This window comes from Pteronotus mesoamericanus, unplaced genomic scaffold, assembly GCF_021234165.1.
Source record: "Pteronotus mesoamericanus isolate MK-2021 breed Mesoamerican mustached bat unplaced genomic scaffold, CSHL_Meso_final contig_32, whole genome shotgun sequence".
NCBI lineage: Eukaryota > Metazoa > Chordata > Mammalia > Chiroptera > Mormoopidae > Pteronotus > Pteronotus mesoamericanus.
In genome coordinates this window covers 8114658-8127323 of record NW_026555134.1, presented here as the reverse complement: position 1 = coordinate 8127323, position 12666 = coordinate 8114658, and the positions used below count along the sequence as shown (strand labels likewise).

At 36.0% G+C, this 12666-nt stretch overlaps 1 protein-coding gene across 1 annotated transcript in view; it reads right to left on the bottom strand.

Moving 5' to 3' along the window:
- LOC129072570 (probable ATP-dependent RNA helicase DDX60) overlaps positions 1-12666 on the bottom strand; it is a 93494-nt gene that overhangs the window by 38777 nt on the left and 42051 nt on the right. Inside the window, exons 17-22 of the mRNA XM_054576073.1 lie at positions 7526-7675; positions 6323-6442; positions 5056-5151; positions 2412-2527; positions 1426-1568; positions 1222-1331 (exon numbers count right to left, since the gene is read on the bottom strand). Of these exons, the coding sequence (XP_054432048.1) occupies positions 1222-1331; positions 1426-1568; positions 2412-2527; positions 5056-5151; positions 6323-6442; positions 7526-7675 (735 nt within the window). The remainder of the gene's footprint in view (positions 1-1221; positions 1332-1425; positions 1569-2411; positions 2528-5055; positions 5152-6322; positions 6443-7525; positions 7676-12666) is intronic.

The window sequence follows — 12666 nt, the reverse complement described above, 5'->3', positions numbered from 1 at the left end:
ATTAGGAACTATAAGGACACAAAATTTGTCTTCAAGGAGTTATTCTACTAAGATAAAAAAAAAAAAAGACGTGAAAAGAATTTTAGCAGCAAGCTGGTCATAACTATTGTCATATAAGAAATATAGAAAAGGTGCTATGGAGAGAAGGGTACATCTATCTAAGAAAGTCACAGAAGGACTCCAACGTGGTTTCATATTGGAAGAGTTATAGAACATAAACAGGTTCTGAACAACTGGCATTTGGCATCTGGGGAGAAATATTCCAGGAACAAGATAAACGATGATGGCACCTAGGTAAGGTACATCAAGTAGATAAAGAAAGAACTGTGGAGCCAGGTGGCAGAAGACCTCGGAAGCCAAGCTGGGAGCTGTGCATTTAGCCATTTTCAAAGGAAAGCCACTAAAGACTGGGCAAAATCAGAATTATCTTTATTACTTATTTATCTAAATTAGCTTTGTGGATCCAGAAACATTATTCAGGCAGATGATGGAACTACTTCCTGTGACGTCTAAAGTTTCCTGCCCCTTAAAAATTGTCAGATTAAAAGGCTTAACATGCAACAGAATTTAGAATATATTTAATTTGCCAGGTCTTGGAAGGAAGACAAACTATTGACTAATTATCACTCTGAGAAGCAACCAGAGCTTGAATGAGCCATTCCTGAGAATAGGATAAGAAAAGAAGAAAAATATGTAAGAAAAATTCAGAAGTCTTGCCCCACTCAAATGCCAGTGGCTCCAAATGAAGTCTTCTTAAGATGTCCATTTTATTTCTTCACTACCAATAAACCAGGTTGTGATTACTAAGTTAGTGAAAAGTGTCTTTTCCTTGTTTAACCTCATTCATAGTGATCAAGTTCTCACATGTACTAGATATTGTCCATGTGTATTTGTAGCTGTACTAAGAACTAGTTTCAGAGAAGTAGATAGATAGACATGGGTGCTAAAAGAAAAAAACTGGACAAAGATAATACCCAAGAATAAATAAAAGTAACCAAAAAACTTCAGGTTACAATTCTCAGTCATTTTAACTTTTGTGGACGCAAACACCATTGTAGAACCAGTGAAAGCAATAAAACTATTCTTAATACTTTTAAAACTAAGGTTAAATATCTGTTATACAGTAACTACCCCTTAATTCTTATAAGTATCAATGAGGCATCTTTTCAACTGTGATACATACTTTATATTCAGATCAAATATGGCTGAAGTGTTACTTACATGATCTGTTGTTAGTGTAGCACATGGGTGAAAGTGGTCAAAATGAATGTCATTATGTTTTATTGAACATATATGCTTCTCTAAATCATTGTATCTCTCCCCATAGAGCACTAAAAATGACAGCCAAGAATTTCCAAATGAATGAACACACAATGACTGGAATAATTTTAAAGAATAAAATTCCCATGAATATATCAAACATACCAAGTCTAACTTTATATGATTGCCTCCTTTGAATGCAGTCTTTGTGAAAATTGGCACGACAGCCAGCGCTTCTTTTAGAAGAAGTATTTTGTCCCATTAAATTGTCCTCTTTTTTCCAGTACCACCTTACTGATTGTAGCCACCTTAAAAAAGAAATTGACACATTATTGAGGCAGAATATGAAACTACTTTCTTTGATATCAAATATTTTTAATAAAGAAAATGTCATGTGCCTTAAACATTGTACTTAAGGTAATAGGCCCTGGAACCTGACAAACTGAGACTGAATCCCAGCCTCCTTGCTACTGGCTGGGACTCTTGTTATACCACTTAATCTCTCTATGCCTTATTTTCTATATTTTAAAATGGAAATAATAATAGCAGTGTTGGAAATGCTATTTAATAGTAGTAATGGAAGTAGTAAATCATAAGGTTGTTGGGCATTTAAAATAAATTGATAGATGCAAAGCACTCAGAACAGTACCTGGTACATTGGCATCTTTGCTCTAACTGTTATTATTAGTGGGCAAAAATATAGCCCAATGACAAAATGATATGAGGCTTTAAACTAGTAATGCTTTGCTATCTTTCTAAACACTTAGAAAGCAGGGCAATAAAAGAAGTCTCAAGGTCCATGAGAGAGTATGCCATTATTCTATTTTATTTTTCTTTCTTGGTAAAGGACAAAAAAACAAACAAACAAAACATAATCGATTATTTCTGGGGAACCTTTTAGAGGTATAGGGGAAATTTCTTACTCAATTACAGGTCTGCCAGGGAGAATCCTTGATTTTTTCCCTCACAGAGAATGGCCTTGCTCAGCACCTGCCAGGAGGTGCTAGAGAGACTCTTTCCTTGAATATCCACAGATAAGTTAACATATTCACCAGGGAGTTATGAAATATTTCAGAACCCATATGGAAAGTATGATATTCAAATGTTCAAAAGAAATAACTATTCTATCCAAATTGGAATCTAATGCCTACTCCGTGAGATGTTCAGGGTTGCTTATTGTAGCTGAAAGAGCCAGAAAGGGACACCGGATCATGACAAGGAGATGCTCCCAAATTTCTGCTCCAATTTCTCCACCAAGACAATGGACCTATTAAAAACAAATAATTTCCATTAAAGGGTTAATTTAAAAATAAAACATGAAGATAGACACAGAAAGCTGAATTGTCTTACCTAGTTTCCTGTAACCTTTAATCATCTGTGCAGAATTTATATATACATATTTAATATATATTAAATATATATTATATTTTTTATTTTATACATATATTAAATATATTAACTATATCAGACTATGTATTTATCTTTTATATATTATATAATATATAAAATATTATATTATATATTTATATATTATATAAATTATATAAATATATAATATAAATGTACTTCTATACTTATATATTTATGCTTATATAAGGTATATATAATATTACTATTATATATGTATATATTTTATATATATATATGAAAATTCAGGCAATAGAAAATCTTGACACATAAATTTTCCCTAATCCCCATCAATAATTCCTCTTTATCCTACTTTCAAAAACTATCTTGGAATCTATAGTAAGCATTTCTCTCCATGCTTACTGCTAGCCAAATCACCGTCACATGTTAGCTGCCTACCACAGTGTCCTCCTGGCTATCCCTACTAGCTTCCCCCTCCCTGCCCACTACATTCTTCATACCATAGCCAAAATGAGGTATCTAAAAGGTAAATTAGATTAGGCCATGTCCCTAAATAACTTGCTTCAATATCTTCCCATGACATGTGGAACAAAATATAAAGTCCTTAACAAGGTATATAATGCCTAACATACTTTGGCCCCTGTTTGCCTCTCTATCTGCATTTCAAGCCACTCTTCCTCATCTTGCTTCCAATTTTCTCCAGACATACTGGCCTTTTCTTTATTCCTTGAACATAACTTTCCTACTCCAGAGCTTCGACATATATTGTTCCCTCTGCTTGCACCTCCCTTTTCAAACTGTATTAACTTCAGCTGACTGTCACTCTATTAGAGAGACTTTTCTGACTGTCCACTCCACAGCTGTCCTCCTACAGACTCCCTGCCATTATCACAGCCATGAGGCCCCCTCCTTTTTCTTCCCAGCATGTACCAATGTGGGCTGGCATAGCCATTTGTGGGCCTCATTGTTTAATTATATTTCCTTCTTTACTCTGTGACCTTAGACCTGAGCATCCCCAACACCAATAGTGCCTGGAATTGTGGAAGCACTCGTTAAATATTTGCTGAATACATGAAAATCATTTGACCAAATAAAACAAATTGATATATATTCAGAGAAGATTCTCAAGTGTGGTCCTCCTTAAATAGATTAAGGTATGACACCTGGCAATTAATTGGAAAAGGCTTAAGATAATTAAACTTCTTTTATCACTACCCGTTTGGCTTTTCCCTGGTCCAATAACATACCACTCGGCTGAATACAAACTTTGCGCTTTGTACTAGATAGCACATTTCCTGATCCTACCAGAATGTTAGCCTTCAAAACCTTTCAGCTTTACCCTTGTATAAAAATGTTCATAGTTCTGAGGTTAAAGTACAATTCAACATTCTAGATTGCAAAGACGAAGTGGCTAGATGTTTTTCGAACAGGAATATTCAAGGCCCTCAAGATGCAATACTTAGAGATTAACCAAAAATCAGGGTCAGACAAATCAAAAGCACAGCCTGCTTGGAAGCTCCAAGTTTATAACAAGTTAAGTTAAATAAAGACATCATCTTTTTCCCCTTTAAACTGGAAATTCCTTGAAGCAATATATCCTTTTATAATGTTTTAAGTTTCTTTGAGTAAATGTTCCTAATAATACTGTTATAAAAGGTTCTCAATATCTTCCATTTGCCCCTATAAATCTCCAGTGGTCTCTAGTTCCATTATATTTGGTTAAAGGAGAGCCTTGGCAAGTGGTCAGAAGGGAGGGGAAAGAATGAGGTCTTTATTCTGTTGCCTCCCTTCCTGGAAGGTTACCTTGAGCCACCTATGCCCTTCATCCTCATATGAGCTGGCCACATATGAGGAGCCATCCTCCTCATATTGGCATGTCCTTTTGAGTCTCAGTATCTGCTTCTTTGCCTTGTCCCTTTAAATCTAGGGGTAAGCTACTAGCTCTGAATTACTGCGCTCACCTTTATAGTTTCCTTTATGAACACCTCTGGAAAACACTCTTTTTGAATTGTATTTTAAGTGTGCCACTTCTTTTCAGTTGGAACCATGACTGATAAAATAACTTACATAAGTGACATCATTGTTAGAGCCCGAATTCTTTGCTTTAGAGATTAAAGACTGAATTTTGACATCTCTGGAAAATTTATGCCATGCTGGTTATTTCTGCTCCTCTGAAACAATGGTCACACCAGTGAAAGATTTCCATCCCAAACAGAGCTCTGCAGCATTACCGATACACCCTACTGAGTCACACGAGGAAAATGGAGCCACATTATGGAGTATGGTTCACCAAAAAAACATTCAGAAGGAAGTGCCACCCAAACCTGAACTCCATACAAAGGGACAAATGTCCTGAAGTACCAAAGATCTTTATTCTACGTTCATATACACTAGGAAATTAACCCCAAGGAATAATACCAAATCTACCTCATCAAATATAACGTATCTGATCCTTTTCACCCATGTTTGGCGATGAGGTGCTAACAGCAGAATTTCAAGACAAGCAGGCACTGTAATAAGTACCTAAAATAAAGAACATTGTATAAATAAACATTTTGGGCATTTATTAATTATAAACATAGTTATAAGAATATAAAAGACAGAGTCATAACTCCTGAATGTACCAGCTGAAAAATAGGATATAGTATTGCTTCTGAGAGTGTGTCACTAAAATTATAATATATATATACTTAGAAACTTATGAAACTGCAATTTTATAAGTCAAAATGGTAAAATATCAGATTTTAAATTTAAATTCTTATTTACGAGTATTCAAAGTAATAAAAGTAAAAAGAGTTAATTGTCACAGGTTTATAGGTTTATTTAAAATCTGACACTGAGATACAGCTTAGGTTGAAAAACATTCATGAAGAATCAACAGCAATGGAAGTGTAGGGAAGCAAGACAGGGCAGAGGGAGAACTGAACTTCAAAATAGGCCGAATGAAGCCTGAACCAGAAGCCTGAGCCTTGGCTCAGAGTTCTAGAGTTGAATGTTGGCTGTCAGAGCAATTCCACATGAAGTCAGCATGGCCTGGTGTTTATAACCGAACCTAGCTCAGTCACAGGATACAAACTAAGGAGGCAGAACTGGGGAACTGACAGCTGGTGTATGTGTTGACCACACTTCCACATCTGAGCAGCAAGTCCTTCCTTGAAAGGTGATCTGGGTAGCACATCTTCATGTCTGCCATGCAATGTTCTGTAATCATGTTTTTACTTTTTGTTTAGTCTTATTTGCTTATCTATGAGTTTGATAAGGAGGAAAACACTGTCCAGGATTTGCTTAAAGCCCAATTTTCTATCCATAACACAACATTTAAAGGATTACAATGAGTATTCTACTCATCAAGAAAAGTGAGAGAATCCTACTTAGCAAGAAAAAGTCATTCTGATTGGAAACTGGTGTTTGTTAATTTTTTATAACATCGGGTTAATTCATATCACTTTGAACCAAGTTATAAACCAAGGTGATACAATGACCTATAAGTGAAATCTGAAATCAAAATTTAAGTGTCCATCTATTACCCACTCTTTAAAATGTATCAATATTGTATTTTCTCTAAAGATATTTCATCTTTGGTAAATTCAATAAAATAATTTCCATAAGGCCTGTGAAGATGCTGAATTTCAAGTGAAAAAGACATGTAAGTACCCTTATAAAATTTGATAACAAAAGCATTAATATATCCTACCTGACAGTTTAGGGCATTGTGACGATAATCCCTTGTAAACACACCACATAGACATTGACCATTTGGCAAATTTTTGGTATAACGATTATGAACAGTTGCTGCCACTTGATTAACGAGGGCCTAATTGACAAGGAAACAGATCTATTAATCACATAATAAAGTACAGGTAAAGTGCTAATTTCAACTAATATATTGATCAATCTGGTTCTGAGGCTGACCACAAGTCACTCAACACTACACATTATCTTAGAAAATAAAATAGAGTCTGAATTCACGTTAATCTGTACATTGAAGTTATCCCAACTAAATTTGCCTTTCTCAAGTGTAATCCCATTTAAAACAAACGGCTGTAAAGGAGGACATGCAAATTCATAATTCCTGAAGGTACATCAAACCTTCTCCTAAATGATAAAAATCATACTTTCTGTTTTTAAATTCACCATTATGAGTTGTAGACAAAAAATAAATATTACAAAACAACCTGGCTTGAGAAACAGAGCAGCCACTATGGCCCAGCGGCAGTTTAGATAAATCTCATAAACTCTGCAGAGGCCGCATGAGGTTCTTAAGAGACTGAACATCGCTCAGCAAAGTGTGGGTGCTTCTCTCAATTCAAGCCTAATGCTGAATGACAAGATAACAAGACCAGACTTTTCATCTCAGCGGCTCTTAAGGAACGTATTATTTTGGTCTCTGAAACTAAAAAAAGAAAATAACCTACAAGGTTAAAAATCAATTAAATCATAGACACACAGGACAGATTTGGTTGCCAGAGGCAGGGATGGGGGCTGGACGAAATGCGTAAAGGTGGCCAAAGGTGCAACCTTTCAAATGTAAGATACAAAGTTTTGGAGCTGTCATGTACAGCATGGGGACAATGGTTAATAACACTGTATTGTATTCCTGAAAGCTGTGAAGAGAGTAGATCTTAAAAGTTTACATTACAAGAAGAAAAAAATGTAACTATTTGAGGCAACGGATATTAATTAAACTTATTGTGGTAATTATTTCACAATATATACATATGTCAAATCATTTTGTTGTACATTTTAAGTAGTACAATATTATATGTCAATTATATCTCAATAAAACCGGACAGTGAATACATACAAAGTGAAACAAATTCACCCCTTGACTACATCCATTATTTAAAAAGAGGAGGTTCAAGAACGAAAGAGCAAATTAAAGTCACTTGAGCACTACCTTTGTTGGTGCGACATACACAACCACCCCTTCATTGCTCTCCTTCAGCACTTTCTCCATGCAGTAGTAGGAAACGTAGGTTTTGCCTGAGGACGTTGGGGCAACAATCACGGCTGATTCATTGTTATCCACAACATCGAGGAGCTCTCGCTGCAGGGTTCACAGCATCACTGGCATTAGTAACGGCAAGAGCATGCTACCAAAACAAATCTATTACTATCCTTTCCATATAATTTCCTGAACCTCAAAAGGAATGATTGGGAGCTGCAAACACATGAAGAGATGTATAGAAAAATCTAAAGAATTTATGATTCTCTCAAAAGAGAGAACTGTTATGCTTTTGAACAACTAGAGGTGTGTTTGTGGGTGAAAAATGGAGTGGGAGTTCAAATAAAGTATCTTGTTATTAAGACCTTTTTTCTAATTATTTGTCATTGATTAAGTTCAGAATAGCTTTGCGAAATTCAGTTCTAAGAAGTAGCCGGTATATATTTTTATGACAGTAAAAAAAACAGCTGAAGAGGAAAAGAAAATGATTCATTATTTTATTACGTATCTTCTAATTCCTATATAGAAAACTTCCAGCACCCACTTTGAAGGGCATGTGGGATCTTCATCACTGCAGCCCATCCTTTTATTCATCAAAATGATGACTGCTCAAAGAGGCCTGCATGGTGGGAGGTATGTGTGGTGGGGGGAACTACCCAGAGCCCAAATACGCACATTCTCTTAATCTATGTTCACTCTGAGACACAGCTCAGAGTGAAGGGAGCATCAAAAGAATCACAAAGACTGTGGGGTTAATGAAGAGCACATGACTGCCTTCTACCCCACATTGCAGTGAGCACTGGTTCATCAACCTAAGAAAGATAAAGCAATATCAAGCATGACCAACAAAAATGGTATGAAACTAGAAATCAATTACACAAAGAAAAGTGGAAAATTTCACAGGTATGGGAAGATTAAGCAATATGCCACTCAACAACCAGTGGGTCAGAGAATAAATCAAAAGAAAAATACAAAAACAATTTGAGTCAAATAAAAATGTAAATATAACACATCAAATTTATGGGATGCAGCAAAAGCAGTTCTACAAGGAAAGTAGATAACGACAAGGACTCCATCAAAACACTGCTAGAACTCAAAACAAGTTGCTGGATACAAAATCAATATACAAAATCTGTTGCATTTCTATATACTAACAAGTTATAAGAAAGAGGAATTAGGATAACAAGCCCATTTACAATTGCATTGAAAAGCGCAAACTACTGAGAAATAAATTTAACCAAGGAAGTGAAAGATCTGTATATTTAAAACTACAAGACATTAATGAAAGAAGATACAAATAAGTATAGATACTCTATGCTCATAAATTAGAAGAATTAATATTGTTAAAATGTCCATATTGCCCAAAGCCATCTACATATTCAATATAACCCTTATCAAAATTCCACTGGCATTTTTCACAGAAATAAAATACATAATCCTAAAATTTGAATGCAGCCACAAAGGACTCTGAACAGCCAAAGTAACCCTGAGAAAGAACAAAGCTAGAGGTATCATGCTTCCTGATTGCAAACTATATTACAAAGGTATACCAATCAAGAGTATGGCATTGGCAGAAAAACAGACACACAGATCAGTAGAACAAATGGAAAGCCAAATAGTAAAGAATAAATCCATGCATACATGGTCAATTAATTTATGAAAAAGGAGCCAAGAATGTACAATGGGGAAAGGACAGTCTCAATGAATGGTGTTGGGGAAACTGGACAGCTATACGCAAAAGACTGAAAATGAAACACTATCTTATACCATAAAAAAAATTAACTGAAAATGAATTAAAGACTTAAATTTAAGGCCTGAAACCATAAAATTCCTTGAAGAAAACTTGGGTGTTAAGCTCCTTGACATAGGACTTGGCAATGATTTTCTTAATCTAGCATCAAAAACAAAGGCAACAAAAGCAAAAACAAGTTGGCCACGTCAAACTAAGAAGCTTTTGCATAGCAAAGGAAGCCATCAACAAAATGAAAGGGCAACTACTGAATGGGAGAAAATACTTACAAGTTACATATCTGATAAAGGGTTAATATCCAAAATAACAAAGAACTCATACAAGAGCTATGTGGAAGCAAAAAAATCCAATTACAAAATGGGCAGAGAATCTGTACAGACATTTTTTCAGAGGAGATTTACAGATGGCCAAGAGGCACTTGAAGAGAAGTTCAACATCACTAATAATCAGAGGAATACAAATCAAAAACCACAATGAGATACCACTTCACACCTGTCAGAATGACTATTAATCAGAAAGACAACAAATAACAAGTATTGGTAGAATACAGAGAAAAGGGACATTTTCTGCATTATTGGTAAGAATGTAAATTTGGGCAGCCACTATGAAAAACTGTGTGGAAGTGTCTTAAAACTTAAAAGTACAACTATCATATGATACAGCAATTCCATTTCTGGGTATTTATTGGAAGAAAGCAGTAACAATAACTGGAAAAGATACATGCACCCCCACATTTACTGAAGCATTATTTACAATAGTCAAGACATGAAAATGACCTAAATGTCCATCAATGATTAAATGAATAAAAAAAACTGCGGTATATATGTATATACGCATTGTGTATATGTATATGCACAATAGAATACTATCAATATTAAGCCATAAAAATTGAAATCTTGTCATTTGCAACTTCATGGATGGACCGTGAGATCATCATCATGTTTAGTGAAATGTCAGTCAAAGATAACACTATATTGTCTCTCTTATATGTGGAATCTAAAAGAAAGAAAAAACAAAACAAAAACCAAAGCTCAGATTGTTGGTTGCCAAAGAGCAAGAGGTAAGGCTGAGGAATGGGACAAAAATGAGTGAAGCAGGTATTAAAATAAAGCAATTTAAAATAAATGAATAAAAATCATGTCAAGAAAAAAATTGGACCTCCACAATAATGACTAGGGTTAGATTATCCTAAATTAGAAGGAATCATAGGAGATTAAATTTCTGTGGGGAATTAGAGAATATGTACAACTATCTAGGCTCTGACTGTGAAATCTATGCATGGGGAAAAAATGCCCAAGACCAGAAATGTAAACCTAAAGGCATCAGTCTAGGCAAATGGCAAGGCATTGGCGGGCAGGACTGGGCCTCGGGGTGAGTGCAACATTGGTGCAAAATAAGTGTCTCTTATCTCACTCTGAATTCCTCTGATTCTCCAAAGCTAAATCTTCAGGACACACCCCATAGAGATAATGTTTTTCATTTTGGTGCTAAGTTTAAGAAAACATCAACACTAAATTGTCCCAGAAAGAAAATGCCCTTGCTCCTCTTCTTCTCCTTCTGGTATCCCTATTATACAGATATTATTGCATTTCAGGTTGTCCTGCATTTCCCTAAATGCCTCTTCATTCTTCTTGAGTCTTTTTTCCATTTCTTGTTCTTTCTAGGAGCTTTTTTCTACCTTATCCTTCCATCTCTCTGGTCGATCCTCGGCTTCATCCAGCCTGCTTTGGATTCCTTCTACTGTGTTCTTCAATTCAGAAATGGTATTCTTCATATCCTCTTGTGTCTTCTTGATAGTTCCTTTGTCCTTTTCCAGGCTGATACAGTTTGTTGTAAGATCCTGATAGTTTCTCTGTAGTTTCTCATAGTTATCTTTGAGCTGGCTGAGCTCATTGAGCTTCCTTAGAACAATTGTTTTGAATTCAATATCTGATAGTTCCCTTGCCTCTATTTCATTTAGCTCTCTCTGTAGGGAGTCCCCTTTTCCACTCATTTGGGGGGAACTTCTTTTTCCTCCCATTTTTGTGAGAGTCTGTTAAGTAATTTATTTATTTATTTATTTGTTTTTGCTTCTGCTTCAATTGGGCTGTCTAGATTTCCTGACTTTGTGGATTAAACTACAAAGCCACTACACTCAAAACAATCTGGTACTGGCACAAGAACAGATCCATAGACCAGAGGAACAGAATAGAAAGCCCAGAAATAAGCCCAGGTCCCTATGGGCAGCTAATATTTGACAAAGGGGGCAGAAGCATAAAATGGAACAATAATAGTCTCTTCAACAAATGGTGTTGGGAGAGCTGGATGGCTACATGCAAAAAATTGAAATTAGATCATCAGCTGACACCATACACAAAAATAAACTCAAGATGGATAAAAGACTTCAATATAAGTTGCAACACCATAAAAGTCCTAGAGGAGAACATTGGCAGGAAACTCTCAGATACCCCACGCAGCAATTTTTTCACTGATATGTCTCCTAAAGCAAGGGACATAAAGGAAAGAATAAACAAGTGGGACCTCATAAAAATAAGAAGCTTCTGCATGGCTAAAGAAAACATCAGCAAAATGAAAAGGGAGCCAACACTATGGGAAAATATATTTGCTAATGATACAACAGATAGAGGTTTGATCTCCAAGATATATAAAGAACTCACTCGACTCCACTCCAACAAGACAAACGATCCAATCAAAAAATGGGCAAAGGACCTGGGCAGACGGTTTTCCAAGGAGGAGATACAGAGGGCCCAGAGGCATTTGAAAGGATGCTCAGCATCACTAGCCATCAGAGAAATGCAGATCAAAACCACCATGAGGTACCACCTCACACCGGTCAGAATGGCCATCATAAACAGATCAACAAACAACAGGTGCTGGCGAGGTTGTGGAGAAAAGGGAACCCTAGTACAATGTTGGTGGGAATGCAGACTGGTGCAGCCACTGGGGAAAGCAGTGTGGAATTTCCTCAAAAAGCTGAAAATGGAACTGCCTTTTGATACAGTGATTCCCCTGCTGGGACTATACCCTAAGAATACCAGAACGCCAATACAAAAGAACCTATGCACCCCAATGTTCATAGCAGCACAATTTACAATAGCCAAGTGTTGGAAGCAACCTAAATGCCCATCAGTAGATGACTGGATCAAAAATTATGGTACATATACACAATGGAATGCTACGCAGCGGAAAGAAAAAAAACTACTAAACTTCACGACAGCATGGATGGAACTGGAGAGCATCATGCTAAGCGAAATAAGCCAGGGGCGAAAGACAAATACCATATGATCTCACCTATAAGTGGAACCTAACCAACAATACAAAGATGCAAGGAAAATAAGACCAG